This window comes from Hypanus sabinus, chromosome 13 (genome assembly GCF_030144855.1).
Source record: "Hypanus sabinus isolate sHypSab1 chromosome 13, sHypSab1.hap1, whole genome shotgun sequence".
Lineage (NCBI taxonomy): Eukaryota > Metazoa > Chordata > Chondrichthyes > Myliobatiformes > Dasyatidae > Hypanus > Hypanus sabinus.
Window position 1 is genome coordinate 101,238,528 of NC_082718.1, and position 25,515 is coordinate 101,264,042.

The 25,515-nt window shown below is 40.1% G+C and overlaps 1 protein-coding gene and 1 long non-coding RNA gene across 3 annotated transcripts in view; one reads left to right on the plus strand and one right to left on the minus strand.

Moving 5' to 3' along the window:
* Positions 1-13,825: 13,825 nt before the first annotated feature.
* Positions 13,826-17,617, minus strand: LOC132404213 (uncharacterized). The gene is made up of 3 exons (XR_009515470.1): positions 17,480-17,617; positions 16,795-16,947; positions 13,826-16,713 (listed from the first exon to the last, which is right to left on the minus strand). It is a non-coding gene; the product is annotated as an uncharacterized LOC132404213 (long non-coding RNA).
* fbxw8 (F-box and WD repeat domain containing 8) overlaps positions 17,106-25,515 on the plus strand; it is a 148,381-nt gene continuing 139,971 nt past the window's right edge. The window contains exon 1 of one of the 2 annotated variants that reach the window (XM_059988303.1): positions 17,106-17,692. In XM_059988303.1, coding sequence (XP_059844286.1) covers positions 17,246-17,692 — 447 coding nt within the window. In that variant the 5' untranslated portion in view covers positions 17,106-17,245. The remainder of the gene's footprint in view (positions 17,693-25,515) is intronic. The other variant, XM_059988302.1, reaches the window with a different exon arrangement.

The window sequence follows — 25,515 nt, forward strand, 5'->3', positions numbered from 1 at the left end:
GAGTACATTGAATGTTTATGTAACGCAATATTTCTAAAACTCAAACTCAAAAGACGGAAGTATCGCCCATTATATAGTGCCTTCACGTCATGAGAACATTTTAAACTTAGTACATTTATTGTTGAAGTGCATTCTTTGACGGCTACATAAGGGAAACAACTCGTGCACAGCAAGCCACCACAAACAATAAAGTAGTCTTGTCGACTGAGGCCAAGGCATCAAAGGAATATTTAGTTCCTATTACTAAACTGCTGTGTGGTAGATGGGATGATCTCATGTGTGGACTGCCTGAGAGTGACAGGAGGGCTTGGTGAGCGACCAGTTCTCGGATGTGCATGGCGCGGAGAACGCTGGCTTCTTTCGCCTCCCTCAGTACTTTGTTGGTGTTAGCCGTTCCACGTCCAGTCCCGTCCTTTGTGTAGTTTGAACCATGTCTTTCTAACCTGGCTCAGCCAAGAAGTGTTCGAGAGCTGTTGTCTTAGATGCTTTTAAATGGAGTCCTTCACATGAGCGTATGCAAGGTTTTGGAACGTTATTAGGCTGACGTCCAAAATTGGCAGAGAAACCACCTAAACTCTGAGAATCCACCAGATTTTTATTTCACTATATAATACCATAAACAGTCCATTTATTGTTGATATTTATGTTATTATGTTGGATGCGATAGTGTCTTTACTGGAGGACATATCTTTCCGTTTTTCATTGCTTTACTTGAATACTTTGTGATAAGCAGTGTCTGTGAATCATAAAGGAGTTAAGTGCTGCGTTCAGCTTCTCTACGACCCAGTATCAAAATTTGCAGCGTCGACAATGTTTCCTATTCCTTATAAATATCTGTATACTGATCAGCACTACGTGAAACCCCAGAATCGTAATAATTAGTTTTAATTCTCCTAAAAGTCACAGCTCCCTCGCCCGGACCTTCTGCTTGAAGGAGAATTGCATTTCCCGTTAGGAACATTGCAACTAACTTTCTGTAACAGCTTTGATTAAGCACATACAAGTGTGATAGAGGTTGCGAAAGGCGCTAAATAAAGTTTTCGCCTTCCTGCTTCAAGGGAGGAACGCTGAGTGTATGCTAACTTTGTTGGTGCTCCGCAGAGCATGGGAACGTATCACACGAATGCCCCATTCCATTCACACGCGACTCGGACAATAACTTTAAGAATAAAATGTTTTAATATACAGGTGCCCCAAAGCAGAGGCGTAGAAGACGTGTCATTGGTATCAAATGATGCAATGATTATTCAAATTGTATGGGAAAAAATAGACCCTGTACTTTCCGTTCTCAGCTTTCCTGAAAACAAGTTATGAGCTCCTTAGCCTTGCATGTTTGATTTACCAAAGAACTTTCTAATGCCCAGCACCACCACTTGGAATTCTGATTTCCATTACACCGAACCACAATAGTGACCTGGAAACTGCAACTTCAGAAAACGCTTGTAGCTTTTAGGCTCTGTTACAGTGAGACTGATGGGGAAATTAATTATACGATATTTTATATTAGTCGCATTCAGTTTTTCGGCGTTTTCTTTCTTGTGGACATTTGGCGGGTGGGTGATCTGTCAGTTTTTTGTGTGTAGGGGGCTTGATGCTACTGTCGCTGTTCCTTTTGTGAGTGAAGGCGTCGGGGATTGTTATTGTCGCTGTTTTTCTGCTGGGGAGGGGTTGGGGATTTGTTGCTATTGTCGGTTGTTTTTCCCGGGGAGGGAGGAGGGGAGATGGATTTGATGATATTGTCGCCGTTTTTTCTCAGCGCAGGATTTTGGGGTTTGCGAGATTTGTTTGTTCTTTTCTTTTTCGGGGGGGTGGGGCGTTGATGTCTTTTCATTCTACAGCTCCCATGGTCTGTCTGTATTTCATGGCCATCTGGAGAAGACAAATATCGGAGTTGTATTGTACATGCATACTTTGACAATAAAATGAACCTGTGATCCTTTGAATATGGAATACTTCTTCATCTCCATTGCTGAGGAATTGTGCTCCTGCAGCATTCTGTGATCAAGGTTTCCAACATCTACAAAATCTCTTGTGTTTATGTTTTTGCGATGGTAAAGAATTACTTAAAATAGGTAAAAGACTGTATATAATTTGATTCTGTGATATTTGTTTACAAAATGTTATACATCACTGAAATGGAAAGAATTTTAATGATAAGTAAAAGTATCAATTTTCCATTTTTTTAAATTGAAAAACACAGCTGTTATCAAATGTTATTGTTTGACGACCAAGAACACCATCTGCGGTCACAATATACATCACAAAAGGTAAATTCGGCCCGTTCTGTTTTCTGCGTGCCGCTAGGAAGAAAATATGGATTTCCTGCGTTACAATATTTAAGAAAACCCTGTCAGGACGTGTCATGTCGGCATTTCATCTCGTGAGTTACGTGCCTGAGAAATGTCTATCAGGGGATTAATTCTCAATTAAATGTCCTGTAAGCCAAAAGACTTTCCTAAATGTCCAGTGAGAATATATGATACTCATTATTTAGCAAGTGATTAGATGAAGTGATTTGTTGCAGGTTTGAGTGGAAAACGATTTAGGTAAGCCACGACCAAGGGTTTGAAGTGAAGTTTTAAGTCGTCAGAGGTAGCAAACCCGTTCTGATCGAGGCAAGAGTGGCAATGACAGCACATGCAGACTTCACGTTCCGATTCTCAAAAACATGCAACCAAATGCCAGGGACCATTTAAGTCAACATCGGAACAAGGATCTCGGGGTTAATATGATCTTTCGGAATGGAAAACAAACTAATCTGCAGCATTAATTATTGACACAGTCTCCAGTGAAAGTGGTAACGTGCGAGCCAAGCCCTCACCTGATGGATTCCCCATCCACAACTTCCCAGAATTTCATCTCCCACTTCCACTCAATCCCCGAAAGAACACAGAAAAGTACAGCACAGGAACAGGCCCTTCTGCCTATGATGTCTGTGTTGAGCATGATCTAAATTTAAACAGCGCGTCGAGTATGCATATGATCTACATCCCCCCGTTCCCAGTGTGCCCAACTAAATGACCCTTGTATATTGCTGTCGTATTTGCTCCCATCATGTCCCCGGGTAGGGCATTCCAGGTACCTATCACTCTGTGTAAAAAAAAAACACTGTCAAGTAAATCCCCCTTTAATATTCACCCTTCTTACCAGAAAACTAATTTGCGTTACTACTTGACATTTCCATTCCAGAAAAAAAAGTTCTCTCTATCCTGTCTCTCAAAATTATAAATACTTTTTTAAAAAAAAATCAAGTAGCCCCTCAACTTCTGACAAACAGCAGAAAACAATATTAAGTTTGTCTAATTGTCTTACATAGCTAATACTTTCTAATCCGGGCAACATCCTGGTGAACTACTTCTGCAACTTCTCCAAAGCCTCCAGATCTTTCATGCAGAACTGCAGACAATATTCCAAATGTGGTCCAGGCATTCTGTTGCAAAGACTTGCCAACTGATTGATGAAAGAAAGCGTACGTTGTGTCTTCTTCACTACCTTATTTACTAATTGGCTGCTCTCGGGCACTTATAGACTTACACCCCAAGATCAAAGTCCTGTCATTTGCAGTATATTTTCTCCTTACATTTAATTGCCCAAAGTGCAACGCTTCACTTATTAGTTCTGCCCATGTTTCCAGCTGTCTCCTTTGACAGCCTTCCTTTCTATCCACAGCTCCAGATTTTCATGTCGTCTACAAAATTATTAATCAGCCTACCTACATTTTTCTCCAAATTTTCCCTAGCAACACGAACAAAATGCTGAAGGAACTCCGCAAATCTGGCAGCATCTATGGAGAAGAATCAACAGTCGACGCTTCGGACTGAGGTCATTTTTTTCCTCTTTATAGATGCTGCCTGACGCACGGAGTATCTGGCCGAGTTCTGAAGACGTGTGCCGACCAACCTGCATTTGATACGGTTCTACACGGTAGACTTATTCAGAAACTGGCCAGGTGGATTCAGAATTGGCTTGCCTGCAGAAAGCAGAGGGTCGTGACTAGTGGCGTCCCACAAGGATTCGTTCCGGGACCTCTACTTTTCGTGATTCTTGTTAACAACCTGAATGTGGGGGTAGACGGGTGGGTTGGCAAGTTTGCAGATGACACAAGGGTTGGTGGTGTTGTGGATAGTGTAGAGGATTGTCGAAGGTTGCAGAGAGACATTGATAGAATGCAGAAGTGGGCTGAGAAGTGGCAGATGGAGTTCAACTTGGAGAAGATTGAGATGGTACATTTTGAAAGGACAAACTCCAAAGCAAAGTAAATGGCAGGATACTTGGTAGTGTGGAGGACCAGAGGGATCTGGGAGTACATATCCGCAGATCCCTGAAAGTTGCCGCACAGATAGATAGGGTAGTTAAGAAAGCTTATGGGGTGTTAGCTTTCATAAGTCGGGGGATGGAGTTTAAGAATCGGGAGGTAATGATGCAGCTCTATAAAACTCTGGTTAGGCCTGAGTCCTGTGTAACTTTGTCCATTTCTGGTTGCCTCACTATAGGAAGGATGTGGAAGGATTGGAAAGGGTACAGAGGAGATTTACCAGGATGCTCCCTGGTTTAAAGAGTATGGATTATGATCAGAGATTAAGGGAGCTAGGGCTTTCCTCTTTGGAGAGAAGGAGGATGAGAGGAGCCATGATAGAGGTATACAAGATATTAAGAGGAATAGGTAGAGTGGGCAGTCAGCGCCTCTTCCCCAGGGCACCACTGATCAATACAAAAGGACATGGCTTTAAGTAAGGGGTGGGAAGTTTAAGGGGGATATTAGAGGAAGGTTTTTTACTCAGAGAGTAGTTGGTGCGTGGAATGCACTGCCTGAGTCAATAGTGGAAGCAGATACACTAGTGAAATTTAAGAGACTACTAGCCAGGTATATTAAGAATTTAAGGTTGGGGGGGGGTTATATGGGATGCAGGGTTTAAGGGTCGGCACAACATTGTGGGCCGAAGGGCCTGTATTGTGCTGTACTATTCTATGTTCTATGTTCTATAACTGGCTGGTGATATCCTCAATCTCTCGCTCCGGCAGTGTGTGGTACCCGCCTGCTTCAAACAGGCTTCAATCGTACTGCTGTCCAAAGAAAGTGTGGTAACCTGCCCGAATAACTATCGCCCAGTGGCGCTTACAGCCACAGTGATGAAGTGTTTTGAGAGGCTGATGTTGAAGCAAATCAGCTCTTGTCTGAATGGCGACTGGGATCCGCTCCAACTCGCCTACAGAAGCAACAGGTCTGCTATCTCGACAGCTCTTCACATCACCCTGGAACACTTGGACCATACATTATGATATTCTTTATCGATTACAGCTCGGCAGTTAACACCACTATCCACTTAAAACTGATCTATAAATTTGCCTCAATACCCCCAGCATTTTCTGTGTATCGCTCTAAATTTCCAGCATCTGCAGAATCTCCAGTGTTTAAGATATTCCCTAGGCCTGCAATCGTTAGCGCCAATCACGTCTTACTGCGATGAAGCGCAAACTTGCTTTCAAAGCGGGTGTAGAACTGAACCATTGGGAAAAAGTAACAGAACAGCGAAAGAAAAGAACTAACGGATGTTGCACGTCCTTCCTCCGGTGAACCCGGAAGAAGAGGAGCCCTGCTACAAAATAAATGTTGTGACTATTCCGTACAGTAATATCTACCACGCGTCGGTGCCACGTGCGTCCAGGTGTGTTTAAAAACGTTGTGCCGCTGCGTCCCAAACGTTACCGATAGCACTGTGTACAGTACTGTAAAAGAAAAGACGGAGACTGTATAGCTGGGCTTGACTGTGGAGAGTAAAGCGAGACTTGCATTTGTCAAACATATTTCTCAGCCCCAAGTGTTTAAAGGCTAATCCATGCTTACAAATCTGATATAGGGTCAGAAAAGTTCATGGAAAATCTTTCTCACACTATAGCCGCCCGTAAGCAAGATTAGGGCATAAAACGGGACAGTTGTTGAAAGGTATTTAAAGATAGTGAAATTAAGTAGATTTTCGAAGAATGAGTTTTGGCCTGACCGCTATAACCAGTAATGCTTCGGAAGAGGTCCCGATGGTCGTCTTTGAATCGTATATCGTTCACAAGAGGGCAAGGGTTTCTTAGTTTTCTTAAACAAAGATAAAGTGATGAAGCTCTCGACACTGCTGGCAAAACGGAGGGTTTGTTTGGATGGGTAAACCTTTTAGAGTCATATAATAATAAAGCCCAGAAATAGACCGTTAGGTCGAACTGACCCACAGCATCCTAAATATATCTTCTATCTGCTAGCGTTGCTTCTTTCAACGAATTTTGCACCTGTACTTCCGATTGCTGGCTTCCCATAACGTCCAAGGAGCACTTGTTCGCGCTCTGCGGGTTTACCTATCTTAATTTCTCCATGGTACTCTGCATAGTAGGAGGGAGGGTGCAGATACATCTCTACCAAAGGAGATGCAGCGCGCTCCTTCTTTCCGTTAGCCTTCAGGTGACCCTTGGGCAAGATGTAGCACCTGCTTAGTTTCCCCTCCCCCAGTTCAGAGTCACTTGACGCCGTGGGAGCAAGTGATGTATGATTGTATGAGCGACCAGTGCATATCACAAGTACTGGTTAAGTGACAACTGGCAAACAATCACTGAAGAGTATTGATAATGGCTGGGGTCGCCCATTTTGTGAAGACACTGCCCAGAAGAAGACAGTGGCAAAGCACTCCAGTAGAAAAATTTGCCAATAACAATCGTAGTAATTTGACCATGATCCACTACGTAAGGAGTTCCCAACCTTTTTTATGCCTTGGAGCCTCACCATTAACTGAGGGATCTGTGGACACCAGGTTGGGATTCCCTAGCTTACATCATATGAAACAGCACATAATGATGATGATGATTATGCATTTAACCTAAGACCTCGATGCCTACAACTCTAATGCCTTTAACATCCAGGATAGTCTTCTTAGGAAACAACCAAGAGAAGAAGACATTAAAAATATCTGACATCTCTTGCAGCTCCACATATATGAAGTCCTGATGGTCTTTAAGAGGATCTAGTTTCTCCCTAGTCACCCTTTTACTGATAATATAACTGAAGAACTTCTTGAATTATGACTACTCCTAGCTGTCAAAGCCCTCCTTTTGGCCTCCTGATTTCCCTCTGAAGCCTGGTCCTAAATTTTTGATGTACCTTGAAGGATTTATTCATCTCCAGCAGCCTAAACATGATGAACGCTTCCTTATTTTTCCTTACCAGAGCCTCGATAACCCTCCTTAGGCAGGGCTCCCTGAACTTGATATGTTCACCCTCCTTAGGCAGGGCTCCCTGAACTTGATATGTTCACACTAACAGGAATATGCAGCATTTTTAAAAGCTTCCCACATGCCAACTATCCCTTTGCCTTTAAATACTCACCCAGTCAACCCTAGTTAGATCCTACTTAAGGCTGTCAAGGTTGGCCTTGCTCAAGTTCAGGAATTTAACCTGTAGATCTGGTTACCGATTTTAAAACTAGTGGAGTTGTGGTCACCTGACCCAAAGTGCTTCCCACCAGCCACTTCAGTTACTTGGCCTGCTTCATTCCCAAAGAAGTCCAGCTTTGCTCCTTTCTGTGCAGACTCATCTATATATTGAGTGAGGAACTTGTCTTGGATGTACCACACATGCTCTATGCTATTCAAGCCCTGGGAGGTGCAGTTGATATTGGGAAATTGAAACTTCCCATGAGCAGTACCCTACTATTCTCACAGCACCTCTGCTCCTCATGTTTCGGCTGATTATTGGGGAGGGGGAAGGGTCTAAAATATTGCCCTACCAAGGTGACCAGTCCCTTCTTAATTCTAAGTACTACCCAAGTGGCCTCAAGAATATCCACTCTAGGTATTGTTGCTTTTCCCTTCCTTGTCAAAAATGCAAAACCCTCTCCACCTATACCTGTTCCTCTGGTAATTTCATTTCAGGGTATGTAAATGCTTAATCTAAACCCCAAGATATTTGCATCACAGAAAAGATTAAAACATTCTGTTATCAGATAGATGTGCGAGGGCCACACAGAGCACCTGATCATAACTTCTGAAACAAATGCACCTTTTACTTAAAATCAAAAATAAAAGTAACTTCAATATGAATGTACATGTTGTACTTTTGACATTTGGTGATACTGGTCATGGAATAATGGAATGCTGGAATACATGAATGAGCTGGCAGAATGGTCGCACAGGTGGCAGATGCAATTTATCACATGTACATCGAAGTATACGGTGAAATGAGTCATTTACTGGTACAACCAACGCAACCCATGGATGTGCCGGGGGCAGCCCGCGAGTGTTGCCTTAAACTCCGGCACCAACATAGCGTGCCCACAACGCTTGGGAGAACAGCACAGGACACAACAAGAAACAAAACAGCAACAGCAAACAGGTCTTTCTCATAAGTTTGAAGTGATATAAAATGGACAGAAAAAAAACACAAATAAGTCAATTTAGACTAAATTACATGGATCAAAAGGGTACATGGGAACAGAGGGATGTGGATACATATGCATAAATGCTGACAGGACAGGCTAAGAGAGCAGTTATTAAAATATATAGGAGCCTGGGCTTCTGATGTAGAGGCAATGAACTCCATAAGATTATGCTGAACTTCTTCAAAGTAATGGTTAGACCATATCTAGAATACTGCATTTAACTCTGGTCACCTAAAGTGGAGGAGGTGAACAGATTACATTAAAGATACTCTAGAATAGATCCTCAATTAAAAATTTCAACTGAAGGATTAGACTGAAGAAGCAGAAGTTATTTCCGTTGGAAAAGCAGGAGGTTTAAAGGAATTTTACAAGATAAAGAAATAATAAATAGAAATTATTTGCTTATAGTAGTGGATGTTTCAAGGGGCAGGAGGTCAGACTCAGTGTTCCAAAAGACTCAGTGGAGCAAGACTTCAAATAATTTCTATTTAGAAATCAGTTTTGATCTGGAACCCCTGGAGGGGTGGTGGAAACAGTCAATTAGTTCAGCATTTGACAGAAAATGTGCATTGCAAGAAAAGAACTTGTTCTGCTGGGAGCTGACATGGACACAATGTGTCAAATGATCTCTTCTGTGCTATAATGATCATATGATTATAGAACTGTTAACTGCACGTGGGTCCAGATCAATTTGGATAGCACAAATAAGCTTGTATCCCACTTCATTTTTTGGCTGTAGTAAAAAAAAAGCAGAATGTTCTAAATTCAGGCCTCACTTCAGAGATTTGGGAATAAATTTTTAGGCTGAGGAATTACCAAAAGAGCCATCTTTTCAATGAGACTCAAACCAAGCCTGCCTGCTCTTTCAGACGGATGCAAAAGTCCCCATGACATTACTTTGAAGAAGTGAAGGTGAGTTTTTCCAGTGTCATGGCCAATATCCATTGTGTTCTCAAAACAAGTTGCATGTTTATTATTCCTTTTGTTTGTGAGATCCAGCTGTGCACTAATTAGTTGCTATATTTACCTGATCAGAATCAGAATCAGGTTTAATATCACTGGCATATGTCATGAAATTTGTTGTCTTTGTAGCAGCTATGCAATGCAAGACATAATAATAGAAAAAACATGAGTTACAGTAAGTATATATATATATATATAAAATTGTTAAATTAAATAAGTAGTGCAAAAGTAAAAATAAAAAAGTAGTGAGGTAGTGTTCATGGGTGCAAGAAAAGTTCCAGAACTACTTCATTAGCTGTAAAGAATCTTAGGCAGTTTACTTATGTTTGGGTAGGAAAGAAACATTATAATATTCATGCTAATGCCACTGACAACTTGACTGTGTAAAGCACTTTTAATGTCACCAAGTAACCTAAGTCACACAGAAATTTTATTGCTGAGTTGGACAAGGCTGATGATCAAATGCCTGAGCAAAAGGGTAGATTTTTTAAGAGAATTTTCATATCTTCATCTGAGAGGAAGGCCGTTCCACCCATCAAGTCTATGCTGGTTCGCAGAGCATTTCAAGCAACCTCCTTCTCCCACTTACTTCCCTATGACCAATTCTGTCTCACTAGCCCCTCAATTCCCCCCATTATTTTCCTGCCACACACCACAACTGGCAATCAACCTACCAGTATATCTTTGGGATACTGGAGAAAAAATACATGGACATATAAAAGTTTATTAATAGAAGAATAAAAATGATGAGATATAGATTGCTGTCGTCATAATCATACGCCAACTTGTAAGGTGATAGTAATAGATGCTGTAAACATTATATAAAATGATTGTCCTCAGTTGAGCCTTGTTTTGCAAATGGTCTGCACTCTGTGGGTCAGCTGGCAGTCTTCTTATCCTGTGAAGATCACACACCAACAATATGTAACCACATGCCTCTATGGTGATGTTTACTTTAAGAGCAGGAAAATAAAATACATTCTAATATCTCAATTCTCTGCTCACATTTCAACACCAGGCTTTACAAAGTAATTATATTTTATATTCAAACTATTCAGTTTTGTCTTGGACTTCAGCTTTTCTGTTCTTTACAGACAGACCTAAAGCTTGTAGAAAAAAAGCATATCATTTTCTAAAATACATTTTATTTTCCTAATATTGTGCCCTGAACCATACTTTCACGTTCCTAATCTCTCTGTAATTATTTGAGTGCATGATTGGGGAAACACTCCTAAGAAAACCCAATTAATTCTTCTTTCTAAATTAATTTCCAAAAAAAATCCTAATTCTGGCATCTACAATCTTAAAAAAACACATTGAGTACTGGAGATCTGCTATGCTCCAATGTTCAGGGCACAGTTACTCCATCACAATATGGGAATCAGGTTTGCATGTGTGTACACTTGCACTTAATTGGTGTAAACTAATTATTCCTAAAAGGACAACAAATCATATAAGCAGCAATAGGGAACATGAATCAAACATAATGGAACGTGTTTGAAAGAAGTTAACTAAGAGGAACTAATAAGGATATATTATAATACAAATAATCAAAATGTTTCAAAAGAATAGAAATTGTCAATGCAATTTCTCCAAATATGTCTTAAAATTGCTTTAACTTCTCTAAGATTTCACCATTGAACTGAAGGCACTAATGAAAGGAAGACCAAGATTTTTTGCAACCAAATGATGACCACAGGAGATTACATACCACTGATAATGCAGTGGTCAGAGATATGAACAACATGTTGGGGGAAAAGAAAAATTATCCAGTTATTACCTTATCTTACTGCGAACAAATTGGTTTCTGCCCTGGGCATAGACATCCTAATAATCATTATAATTAGTAAGAATGTATGTGGAAGTTTATAACATGCTATCAATGTGGTCCTCCTACACCCCTATCTAAAACTGTTCATTCGTTATGTGCCATGTCGTATGATGGAAAAAAATCATGGTTTTTCCATGACTATGATTGCTCTTGGCAATTTTTTCTACAGAAGTGGTTTGCCATTGCCTTCTCCTGGGCAGTGACTTTACAAGATGGGTGACCCCAGTCAATATCTGCTTGCTATCAGTGGTCACATAACCAGGACTTGTGATATGCACCAGCTGCTCAGAGACCCATCCACCACTTGTTCCCATGGTATCACGTGACCCTGATCTGGGAGGTGGGGAGGGTGCACTAAGCAGGTTCTACATCTTGTCCAAGGGTGACTTGCAGGCTGGCAGATGGGAGGAACACCTTACACCTCCTTTCGGAGAGGCGTATCTCCACCCCAGCACTTTCTACCTAATATAGAAAACAATTTATGCACAGCAAGGGAAATTAATGACTGGACAATCTGCTTAAATGACATCAATTGAAATTGTAGTATCGGTCAGTTCACTAAGAATACAGTATTCTTTTTCAAAACATGCCAGCTGTTATGGGTTCTATCACATCCAGGAAAATGAAGTATATTCCAGGTTGATGTCCCTGGTATTTTGCTGAAGGAGCCAAAGGTGCAGTCTTTTTGTTGTAGAAAACTACAATAAGGGTAAAATCAGGCTGAGAGGGGCCAAGCCGAGGAATCACGCCAGTGAAGTGGCCAGGAAGAGGAAAGGGCCATGTTCATGGAGGAGCAGAGCTGAGGGAGGATCTGAGCCAATGGAAGAGCACCAATGAGAGAGCGGCTGGGCAAATTCATGATGAATCAGCACACTTGATTAGACCAGTTCCAGAACAGCATGTGCCAGGTAAGAGAGATTTCATTGTACAGAGATTTTGTATGTTGAACACTGCCACTTACAGATAGATAATATTTCTTCTGATTTGACCTATCATTTGTTGCATCTTTTGAATTAATTTGGAGAATGTGATAGGATGGACATTATTAAATAATGACGCAGCTAACAATGATCCAACTCTGAAAAAATAAGTTAACAAGGATCCCCGATAAGCCACTGGCTGGGATTTGATGTCTTCACAACTATGATTTGGGATTTCACCCTCTCTGGCATAAATTATGGATTAAGTGGTCTTCTGTGTACAGTGAACATTCGATGAGTCAAAGTACACGATTCGAGAAGGTTTTATTCTGTTTGAGGCGTAGCTGTCACTGAAACATACAGACCACTGGGCATGCCCAAAACAGACCAAGAAAGTTAGTTCAAACTCTGTGACAGGAGCAGAATCCATGTGAAAAGAAAGGCAGGAGAGAATGCAGCCTTATGAAGGCATGTAGAATCAGTTCAATTGTAACATATGAAAGAAATTTGGACAGGTAAGAGAGGTATGGAGGTCTGTGGTCCAGCTAAAGGTAAATGGAACTAGATGAGTAGAAGGGCCTGTTTCTGTGCTGGAGTGCTCTATGACACTAAATAAATACTTCAGGCTGCTGTGTCAGTAAACCGCGGAGAAGTAACCTTCTGCTTTTATCTGGTTGCATTAATATTTTATGTGTTGACAACCTACACAGAAAAGATTGATATCCTATATATTGCTGAACCTACAAGTAAATTAAAGGACCCAGGAGAAAATTTTCCTTTCTCAATGCGTAGGTGCTCTGACCACCATAATGTCTGCAATATTTTACTATGTCATAGAAATGGAACCCACACCTGATTTGGAAGCAACAGAAAATGTATGCACTAATTTGTTAAGATCATCGTAGAACCGAATAACATAAGTAAATTAAGCAATAGGCTCTGCTGAGTCAGTAGAAGGAGTAATGACCAAAATTAGCAGGCAGAACCAGAAAGGAAACAATCAGTACATTGCCTGGGCCATGAGCAATTTGGCATGGAGTGTGGGGTCAACCAAATTAGAGAGTTAAATGTGCAGGAGAATGTGGCTTCAATTCATGATGTACTAGTATCAAAAGTGAGGCACAAGTGAGCTAATTCAAGCTTTGCTTGGAATAGACTAGGAACTGTTAAGGAGAATCAAATAACCTAGGTGGTAGGCAAGGTTTTAAAATAAATTCTAGAGTCAAGGAGTTCCAGTGAGTATAAGCTAAGAAAGCTGGAGAGAAAGGACAGGTAAAGGCAAAGTGTAGCAAAATGAGCGTAGAGTAAAGGGTTAAGCCACTTCTTGTAGAGGATCATTGTCACCCCATCGCATGGAGCTAATGTCACAGAGGACAGAAACAGATCCTTTGGCCCCTCACGTCCACACTAACAATCAAGTACCCATTTACGCAAATCCCATTTTATTCTCCCTACATCTCCATGGATTCCGAGGAATCTTTAGCTGAAGATGGTTGAGAAAGGGGAAAGGAGTGTTGAGGATGGTTGGAGAACCACATTCAAATAAATCACATTCAACTTTTTTTAAACAATAACTAAAATTTCTAGGGAAGACAGCATATAGGATAGAATTTGTAGTGCATTTATTATATCAGTAATATTTGAGTAACGTTTTCAATGTATTGTTCGATTAAGTATTCTTTGTTGATTAGGTAATTAATTATGATTATATGTATGAAATACATGAACGACGCAAGTCATTGCATCACCGCCTGATACACACACACCTCGCTTAAAATAAGAGTGAATATCCACAAGTCATCTCCTGGCTCTATTGCTTTCCTTCCAATTACTTTAATGTTTTGGAGTTACAAAACATTACAGAATTTCCATAGTATTTTTCATTACCTCTACCCTCAGTCAGGATTGCACTAAAATGCAATTTAAAAGTTTGAGAAATTGCAATAATTGCAACATCACCAGGAATGTTTTAGCTCAAAAACTGCAGGGGCTTTCAGTCTATAGTGTTCAATTTGCAAACATGTTTAGGTTACAGTTGGAAACGACAAACTATTTCTGTTGTTGTTTGATGTATTTAAGAACAGAACTGACTGAACATGCCTAATGATTTTTATCACAATAACTGAGAAAAATGCCATTCTTGCAAGGCCACCAAACATATTAAAAAGAATGGCCTTTGGGTATTTTTTTTTACATATAGCTAATAATATGTGTCAATTTTAGGATTTTCAAGTCAGTTTACCAGAAGACGAAACTATGTGGGTCATGAGTATCATATCATTAAAATCCATTTAAAAATGGGATGAAAACTTCAGGTTCTCACATTGGAATGTTTTATCCTAATGTCTTTAATAACTTCTCTTCCTTTTACAAAAACATAGAACTACTCAATCATTCTTTTGAAGGAATAGAGTACAAAGAACTTCCAGAGCCGGTGCAAAGAATATTCATCTTTAGCACTTAGTTCTGGCCTGCACTAAAGATACAAATTATTTCAGAGGAAGAAAAATATGAAAAGTGTGTCAACATTTATGTCTTAAAAGAACTTGATCATTTATTTCTTGATGATAATATTTGATGAAGCATTCAAAATGTACAAAGCTGCAGTGTATCATGGAAACTCTTCACTCTAAAGTGTAAAGCAATGAAGGGGTTAAGAACTTTTTGGCTTATCTATAGCCCGAGGATTCAGTTCCTACAAAGTCTACACATTAACTGAGATATTCTACTTTTTTACTGGAGTAATAATGTCAATGCATGTGAAAATGTAAAGCTTTAGAATGCAGCCTAAATTACTTTCCTGTTCATCTCTTGGTGCAATGACTTGTTTTCCCTAAAAGTAATGAACATTTTTAGTTATTATATGAAATATCAATCAGCTCAAACTATATTACATAATGTTTCACTTGCAAAGAAGAAAGAAATAATTAAATTATATATAAGGCCTCCGTTGGTCAGGGTCGACCACGAATGGTGTACCCTAGCTGTCTAGGTATGCAACTGGACAGTATGATATGGAGAGCAAGCTGTTGCCCGTGTAGCTCCCCCTCCCCTCACAATTGACAAACCCAAAGGAATGGCAGAGACCGATACAGATTGGCACCAGCAGTGTCACAGGAATTGCCATTCAGCATTGAACTCAAATGAGGACTTAGGGACTCCAGCTCTGAATTTTTCCCTTGGGGTTTACTCCCAAAGCCTTCCCAATGAACAACAATAGCTATAAGTCAGCAGAGGTTTGAGACCAAAGTTATCCTTCTTCTCAATGAGCTGCCAACCATGATCGACGAGCCCTGTCTACCCAAAGTGACTGGTTTTAAGGCTCCAGTAGCTCACCTTTGTCCCTTCTCTTGTCAGTAGAAATGGCTCCTCCAGCCTTGGTAGCTAAGCTATACATGAAGGTCAGGAGCTGGACTTGGTTGTCAGGGGCAATGTGTTGCACATCATTGAGAGCATTTAATAGGTGGCGGGAGCTTCTCCCCATTACCACCCATGGCTATAACAACCTTAACAACCAAATTATACATAGGACTTCACTAAAATATGTTGTACAGCACATAAAATGTAATTCTGAGAGATACAATATTTTTCAAACTAACCTCAGTCTTTTTTCTCACCACATGATCATTAAAATTATCTGATTATGAATAATTGGCTGAATATCTTCACGGTAAAAAGGCATTTTGAGTACTATACTTTATCGCAAATTAAAGCAGATGATGAGATGTGGCTGGGTGACATTGAAATATACCACAATGCAGAAAAACTAGTCAAATCTTTATACTTGTTAATAATCTATTTGCAAATGCAGATTGAAAAGGAATTTCAATTTTTTAAGATTCAGATTTGGAAGAATGAAAGGAATCAGTAAAAGGGACACATTGCAATGGCAGTGAAGAGTCACAGATCTGTCTTGATTTGCCTTTCACAAATGCGTCAAAAAGAACTCTGGAAAGCAACAGGATGTCAACAACACAAACACAAGAGATTTTGCAGATGTTGAAAATCCAGAGTAACACAAACAGAATGCTGGAGGAACTCATCGAGTCAGGCAGCATCCATGGAAATGAAGAAGCAGTCAATGCTTTGGGTCGAGACCCTTCATCATGATGTAAGCTGATAGTGATTTATAAAGAAGCTGTGAGCAAAAGCACTGAATTACAAAAGAGTCAAAAAATGAAAGAAAATAAAAGATAAAAGATGGAATGCTTGGCCCTTTTCATCTGCTCCATCATTCAATAAAATTCTCTGATCATGAATAATTGGCTGAAGATCTTCATGGTGAGTTTAATATAAAAAGGCATTTGGAGATTACTGCATTTTATGGCAAATTAAAGCATATAAGATATGGATGGACAAAATTGGGGAATATACCATATTGCAGAAAAACTATAAATCAGAAATTTCTTCACATCTTAATCCTGGATGATGGCTGCTGACTGGTGTTTCTCAACGATTTCCACCATTTCATTTTGGCGTCTTTGTGAGCCCATCAGAATGGAAATTTTGTTTTAAAAATCTCCAGGTGCTGTAAATCCAAAAACAAAAGCAGAAATGCTGGAACAATTCACAAGCCAGGCAGCATCTGTAGAAAGTGAAGTTTCTCTGAGACATGTCATCAAACATAACAAGTCCATAGGAATATTGTGTACATCAGACAGCTCACCTCACGTTCTTTAAAATTCGCAAGGATATATGCACATCTCTTCTTATGACAATTCTGCCATCTCGTAAATTTAAAAAAAGAAACAAGTGCTAATGTTCAAATTCGGAAATAATTTTTTTTAAAAAAGTACTGGAAAGGCAGGAGACGCAGTATCTGTGGGGAGAGAAAGAAAGTTAATGTTTCAGGTCGATGACTCTTCAAGATCTGGCGAACATTCGTTAACTCCCTCGACCACAAGTACAAACTTCATTTGGTAGGGATACCAGATCCACATATACATAATTTGCTCGGTACTTTCGTTCTGTGGAACTAAATTTGAATGCATTGAGTTCTACACGGTGCGGTTTGAAGATGGACTGCGCACAGAGGGGAAAGGTGCAGCGGAAGAAAACCCCCGGCTAGCGGGGCTTGCCGCTCGGTATCTGCAGTTTGAAATTTGCTGTCATGGACCATGGGCGATAAGGATCTGGAAGAATTTCGGCAGTTGTGGAAGGAAGAAATCGTGGGCCGTGACTCTACCGACAGGGGAAAGAGGACGGGCTTAATTTGGGACGAAAGAAGCGGTAAAAGGCGGCGCTGTAGGGACCCCGGGCCCGGTTACCACGGGGACAAGGAGAACCCGGAGCCTGGGCCGGAGCAGGAGCAGGCAGCGAGCCACAGTCCCCCGCCCCCCAATTACTTCTACCTAGCGGAGAGTTTGTTGGAGGGGCGAACTAGCCCTCTCAGGGACCGCATCCGGAGGGAAGGACGCCATGGACGGGGGCTTCTGGCTGGTGACGCCAGAGGGTCGGGCAAGCCGGCAGAACACCGTGGCAGCCCTGCAGGCCGAATCGCACAAGCCTCGGCCCGCATCGACAGTAAGAAGGAAAGCCTGCTGGATCAGTTGATCAGTGACTTAGTAAGTCCCACGGCTTTTTCCTCCCGCTGCTGGTCTCGTCGTTACAGGCAACCGGCATTTAATTGTTTGTATAAGATCATCGATCCATTTTTAAGTGTCGACTTCAGTTAGCATTTTATATGCGACTCGAGGTTGTTACTGAACTCGGAGTTCTGTTTTCTCGGAGGTTGTCTCTTGCATTTATGTTGCGTTCTTTAATACCATGAAGAAATACACAATCGCGTTGTGGGCATACTATTAGATTTGTATGTGATTAGCGATCAAAGGAACCGAAGAAATTAGAAGATGAAGAATTACCTGGGGAGAAGCTCAGTGCTTGATATTACTGCGATGGGGTTATTTGTGGTTGTATTGTACCATGAGTCAAGCTGTTTGATCACTGATGAGTTAAGGTCAGAGGCGCAGCTGACAGTCGTGATACGATTTCAGAAGCTGTAATTTTCGAATTACTGTAAGTGGTGCTCTCTTCTAAATGCTACTTACTAGCGGAAAATTATGTTTAGAAACTGAGCTGTATGTGAGAGTGAAAGTCGTTAGAAACTAACCACCAAGAGATCCCAGGGGTACAGTTACTGCCACTTCATTACACGTGCGAAAGCTCTGCGGCAAGTCATAAAACTAATTGAAGATCGTTATTTGCGAGAGATCAACCCAAGATATTGGAGTTAAAAGTGGGTACACCGACTCCACATAAATTGTTGTTTCAGGGTTACTAATGTTTGTTCAACATATCGAAATAAGAGTTCTCATAATCTGAAATTAGTCTTGACAACAAGATTGCTTTTGGTATTTAAGTAATTAAGAGTGCAGAATTTATTCTAACAATTAAAGTATGATAAGATGTTACCAAAGTTTGTTAGATAAACAAGATGAGAAGAGGCTTTATTCAACTGGATCATTTCATTGCATTTAAAAATTTGATAAAATATTTGAGCTGTCAGGAAGTTGATTGTAGAGAAAGTTCAGCTCTTTTTGACCTGTAAGTCCTTGCATAACATTTACAAAAAAATATAATTTTGAATAGCATCATTAATGTTGCAAAGTTTGCATGAATTTTAAATATTATTTTCCATTAATAAGTCTATAGTTTATAGTGCATTCATGAAAATAATATTAACTTTTAAACCTTCAAAATATTGATATACTTGTGGTGGCATTGATTGCTGGTAGGCTGGCAGAAACATAATGAAGGTTTAAGTGCATAATTTTCTAATCATGCTTTTATGTGAGATATTTGTATAAATAAATTCAACATTTCATTGTTTTTCAGATGATTCTGGGATTCAGTTTTAAATTAATGTTACCATACAGGCTCTTATTAAACTATGGCAACAATTGTAACTGAAAAGCAAAAAAAAAAAATCTGATAATGTATATCTAATTTTTAAAATGAAGTATGCTGAAAATAGTCTGGCCGGGCTGCATCCATGGATAAAGAAACAGAGTTAATGATTTAGGTGGTTGATCTTTCAGCAAAACTTGGAAAAGTTATAATTGCAGAGAAGATGGAGGAGTAGCAAAAGAAAATGGATCAAGAGGGAGTAATGGTGCCAAATGAGAAGATGGTGAAGGTTTATTGATCAGAGCTGCTCCATATGGAGGAGGTGTGAATAGAGAGAGATGAGTAAGATAACAAAACAATTTGCTGGAAATCTGAAAATCTTTGTGTTTTTCTTTCTCCCATGGTGGATTTTTGAGATATTTTGTCCGTAACGTAAGTAGTCCCAGTCTCTTAGATAATTGACATTCCAAGTAAATTCTCATTTGTGCATGTTTAGGATAAATGGGGATAAAGAAGTATATTTTTGAGTTATGAATAATTCCTGAATAATAGAAAGTTTGTTGACAGTGGGTCAGAATTTTATTTAAAATACTCTTTGACTGCTTCAAATTCACTTCCATGCCTATCATGTTCAAAGAATTGCTGGAGTGTTTCACACTTAGAATCATAAACATATAGTAATAGTATATGTACATTATATAGGGAATAAGCTCATATTCATTTACTCAGAATAGAGTTTTCTCAAAAAAAATAACATTTTAGTATACAGTGCTATATATCTTAGACAAAAGAAGTGCCATGTGTAGCCAGCAAGACAGAAACAGATTCCCAAAGCTCTCATTGACTTTATCTCTTGTATCTTGGTTTCAGTTTATCATAGGTTAATTGACAGAGATTGATTGCTGTGTCTAGTGATGATGGCAGGGAAATACATATAGCACAACAGGAAGATTGGAGGTGTTGTGAATAGTGTAGAAAGTTGTCATGGGTTGCAACAAAATGTAGGTGGGATGCAGAGATGAGCGGAGAATTGGCAGATAGAGTTCAGTCCAGAGAAGTGTAGGGTGGTACATTTTGGAAGATTAAACTCAAAGGCAGAGTACAAGGTTAATGGCAGGATTCTTAGCATTGTGGAGGAACAGGGGGATCTTGGGGTCCAAGTCCATAGATCCTTGCACTAATTGATAGGCTGGTTAAGAAGGCGTATGATGTGCTGACTTTCCTTACTCAGATGATTGAGTTCAACAGCCACAAAGTATTGCTGCAGCTTTTTAAAATTCTGGTTAGACCACACTTCGAGTATTATGTTCAGTTCTGTTCACCTCATTTTTGGAAGGACGTGGAGGACTTGGAGAGGGTGCAGAAGAGATTTATCAGGACTAGAGAGCATGTCTTATGAGGGTAGGTTGTGCGAGCTAGGGCCTTTTTCTCTGGGTGAGGATGAGAGGCTCGACTTGATAGAGGTGTACAAGATGAAAAGATGCATGGATAGACTGCACAGTCAGCACCTTTTATCCCAGCGTGGCACAGTGGCCAGTATCAGAGGACATTTTAAGGTGAACAGCAGGTAATTTAGAGGAGATGACAAAGGTGTCTGGAATGCACTGCCAGGGTGTTGATGGAGGTTGTTACAATAGGGACATTTAAAAGACTTAGATAAGGTCAGCAGATGTAAGAAAAATGGAGGTTATGGACTGTGTAGGAGTTAAAGGGTTTGATAGATCTCGGAGTAAGTTCATGTTGGTTGGTACAATGTCATGGGCTGAATGGCTTGTACAGAATTGTTCTATTCCATGTTCTCTATCAAGTATATTGGAGCTTGACACCCCAGTTGTTTACAGTATATATCCAAGTCTTCACTCAGTAACCAAATAATACAATGCCACGTAAAGATGAGGACACAAAGAATCTTTGGGAGATATTGACAAGCGCAGTCAGTGGGGGACAACATAATAGATGGGCTCCAGTGTGGGAAAATATGAGGTTATTGACCGATAGAAGAAAACACATAAATGCCGAGATTTTTTTAAAATGAGAAGTGAGATTGAGAAATGTTATTTAAAGAGGGTCTGAGTGCAAAAGTAAAGCTCTATTACTGCTTTATAGGATCAAATCTGGAGTATCGTGCATAGTTTTAGTCTCCTTGTCTACAAAAAAATATACTTGCCATAGCAGGGGTGAAATAAAAATTCATCTGGTTTATTCCTGGGGTAGTGGGATTGCCATATGAGGAGAGATTCAGTTGGCTAGGTTTCTCTTTAGACTTTGGAAGAATAAGAGGTGACCTTATTCTTAAAGTGCTTGTCCTGGTAGTATCTCTGTATAAGGAGTCTAGAATTAGGGGTCACAGACTGATGGACAGACCATTTAAGGCTGAGACCAGGAGATGTTTCTTCATTTGGGTGGTGAAGAATTAACGTCATGAATAATTTACGGTAATATATATTATTTACTATCATCTGGCCAATTCTGGTATATTCTCCTTTTACTCCTCCTTGACACACTCACGTACTCATTATAGGAACATGATTGTATGTGGATGGTAATGCGTGACTTGCACAAAATTCATCTTCTGTGACCTGTACCATAAGAGAGACAAGCAGCTAAAGCAAGGGAACACTACCAGCTGTAGTGTTGGTCTACACCACTGTACACTATTCTGATTTAGAAATAGATTACTGTCTCTTCATTGTCACTGGGTCTGAATCCTAAAGCACTCCAGACTACAGCATCATGAAAGTACCTGCACTAGAAGGAATGCAATGATTTATATAGATGGTTTGCCACCAGCATCTCTAAGCTATTTCAGAATGGGCAGTAAACAGTAGCCCAACATCGAGGCTTGCACCCAAAAGTGATTTAAAAAATGTGAAATACTTTATAGGAAATCTCTTCAATGCATTATGTGAATTTCTCTCTCTCAAGATTCTCACCACTTCAGTTTCTTTCCAATGTTTTTCAACATATTTCACTAGCGTTAAGTAAAGCATCCACTTCCTTTGCTTGCTTAAGTTAGCTTTTATTTCATTGAATTGCATAGGAGCTATCAATCATCATTTAAGAGTTTACTAATTTACATTAAGTGAAATTATGTCTTAAATTAATAGAAAGGGCGAATAAACTTTGAGGTCAATAATTAAGTACAAAACAAAAATCACTTTCAGTGCCGAAGATATGGAGCACTCTGATTGGGCCTAAAGCTATTCTCGACCTCTGTACCAATAAATAATGTAGAATTCAATATACAGTCGAAATATTGAGCTGCCATAAATGATATTTTAAAGCAAATTATAAAGTAACTTACCCTTCATGAAATTGATTTATGCATCTTGAACTTGCCATTATTTGAATAAATATTTCATGTACCATATTTAACACCATTCAAAGTAATAAGTAGAACTAAATAGAATCAACATTTTGCGGTACAGAAGATGTGCTAGTCTTTGAAATAATTGACCAATTAGTCTCACTCCCATGGTTTTTCCCATGACTCTTTCAAAAATGTATCCAACTCCCTTTTGATGGTGACTATTAAATCTGCTTCTGCTACCCTTTCAGTCAGTGCATTGTAGGTTGTAACTTGTTCCATTTTAAAAAAAAATTCTCTTTTCCTTACTGTGTTGTTAGTTTAATTTTGGTCTTTGGTTACTGATGCTTTTACCAATGGAAATTATTTACTTAATCAAGATAATACTTAAGAATGCCTGAATTTGATCTCCACCTAATCCTTCATTCCCTGCATTGAGATTAGCCCTAGTGCTGCAGTTCCAATAAAATTGAAATCCCTCATTCCTGGTATAATTTGATAAACTTCACTTGCATCTTTTAAGGCCAACATTCTTCCTAAGCTCTCCAAGCCTGAGTGCTTGAAACTGCATTGAGCAAAACTATTCTGAATGGGCTTGCTGCTTATTTCTCCCAACTGTCAGTGACAAAAATCACTGCTTTTTGAACACAAACACCCACAACTGATGCTTTTTTAAAAGCTGCGTCTAATGCTCACACAAGTGCATGCTTTAGAAGCAGGTTTGGAACTGTTCGGCAACAGCCTCTTGACACCCTTCAGTGGCATAGTGTCCCAGATAACCAAAGGGAATCCTGACTGTTTTCTCAATTAGATTTAGTTCTTCATATTATTTATTTTATTTAGCGACACAGCATAGAGTAGGGCCTTCCTGCCCTTCGAGCCACGCCACCCCAGCAACCCCCGACAAACCCAATTAACCATAACCCAATCACAGGACAATTTACAATGACCAGGCATGTCTTTGGATTGTGGGAGGAAAGCCAACACATTCCATAGGGAGGACGTACACAGTGATTCCTTACAGAATGGCACTGGAATTGAACTCTGGAGCAACCTGAGCTGTAACTGCTGTTAACTGCTGCTATATCACCATTCACAATGCGGATGTTAAAAGTCTATAGAAACTACAAGCTAACAACTGATAACGCTTTGAGGTTAGTAAAGTAATTGTGCCTTAGTTGGTGTGTGTGCCTTGCATTCTTCAATTACATCTGTACCTTGTCTCCCTGTAAGCCAAATGGCCCCAGTCCCCGACTGTGCAAAGAGAAGCTATGTTCTTGCTGGGGCTAACTGCACACAATTTGCATTCTGTACATGCCTGGATGTGATCTTAACTCTTGCCTTGCTGCAGTTTCCACAATTTCAAAGATTCGTTCCCTGCAATCAAAAATGACATCATTCATAATGGAAACAGGGAAAAAAATCAAGCAGTAAAACATAAGTTTGGAAGACTGTGAGTGAGTCAATCTTCCAGAATTGTTAGGGGACTAAGGCAAGGATCTAAAGGAAATCTGCATTACTAAGAAAATAGTGCTGGAGAAGTTGAAGGACTGAATACTGATAGAATGGACATCAATTTCTCTAATTTATGGTAATTTTCCCCCTTCCCCTTCAGTCTTTTTTCTATTCCTCACTCTGAACCCCCTTTACCTCTTCTCCTCACCTGCCCATCACCTCCACTTGGTTCCTCACCTCCTCCCCTTTCTCCCATGATTCACTGTCCTGTCCTATCTAGATTATTTCTTCTTCATCCCTTTATCTTTTCCATCTATCACCTCCTAGATTCTCACTTCAACCCCTTCCTGCACCCACCAGGCTTCACTTTTCACCTTCAGGTTTATATTCCTTCCCTTCCTCCAACCTTCTTACTCTGGCCTCTTTGCCTTTGCTTTCCAGTTCTGATGAAGGGTGTTGGCTTGACATCTGCTGTTTATTCCTTTCCTAGTAAATAAATAATATTGATGAATTCTTGAAAGTTGAGTCCATAGGTTGTGGAATCAATTCAGAGTTAAAGTGAGTGAAGTTATCCACAGTGGTTCAGGACTCATTATCTTGTGACAGCGCACCTTGTAGATGGGCTCAAAAGTGGTGATGGCTTTGCCTAAGGTGGACTGGTCTGTGTCCACCCTTTTTGTAGGATTTTCCATTCACAGGCCTCGCTGTTCTGACACCAGGTCGTGATGCAACCAGTCACTGTGCATCTATGGAAGTTTGTCAAAGTTCTAGATGCCACATGTGAGCAAACTTCTATGACAGTAGAAGTGTTATTGTGCCCTTTTTTTGCAATGTCATTTACGTGCTGTTTGCAGACTGATCCTCTGATGATACCGACAAGAAATTTAAAGTTATTAACCCTCTTCACCTCTGAACTCCTAATAAGGACTGGCTCATGAACCTCCAGTTTCATCCTCATGTATTCAACAATCAGCTCTTTGGTTTTGTTGATGTTGTTGTGGCACCATTTAGCTAGATTTTCAATCTCCCTCCTATGTGCTGATTCATCACCACATTTAATTCAGCCAGCCAACGGTGATATTATCAGGAAACTTAATTATGGTACTTGAGCTTATTTAAAACACGTAGACCGGTGGGGGGGGGGTACGCGCATAACTTTGTGGTGCACCTGTGCTGAGGGGGATTGTAGAGGAGATGTTGTTGCCAATCCTCACTGACTGGGGTCTACAGATGAGGAAATTGAGGGCCCAGTTGCACAGGGAGTTCAAGGCCAAGGTATTGGAGCTTCGTGATTAGTTTTGAGGGAATGATAGTGTTGAATGCAGAGCTGCAGTCAATAAAGTGCATCATGATGTACTCTGTATCTTCTTTGTCTACACATTTTAGGGCTGAGTGAAGAGCCAATGATATGGCATCTGCTGTTGACTGTAAGCAAGTTGGAGTAGATCTAAATCGCTTCTCAGACAAGAGTTGTTATCCTTCATGGCCAACCTCTCAAAACACTTCATGACCACCTTCTCAAAGCATTTCATCACAGTAGATGTAAGTGCTACTGAATAATAGTCATTGATAGTTCTTCTTGGGCACTGGTTTGATTGAAGTCTGCTTGAAGCAGGTGGTTAACTTAGCATGCCAAAGCAAGAGGTTAAGTTGTCACAAAACCCTCCAACCAGTTGACTAGCACAGGTCTTTAGTAACCAGCCAGTGTACTCTCTAGATCAGATGCTTTGCAAAGGTTCACTTTCCTGAAGGATGCTCTCACGTCAGCCTCAGAGACTG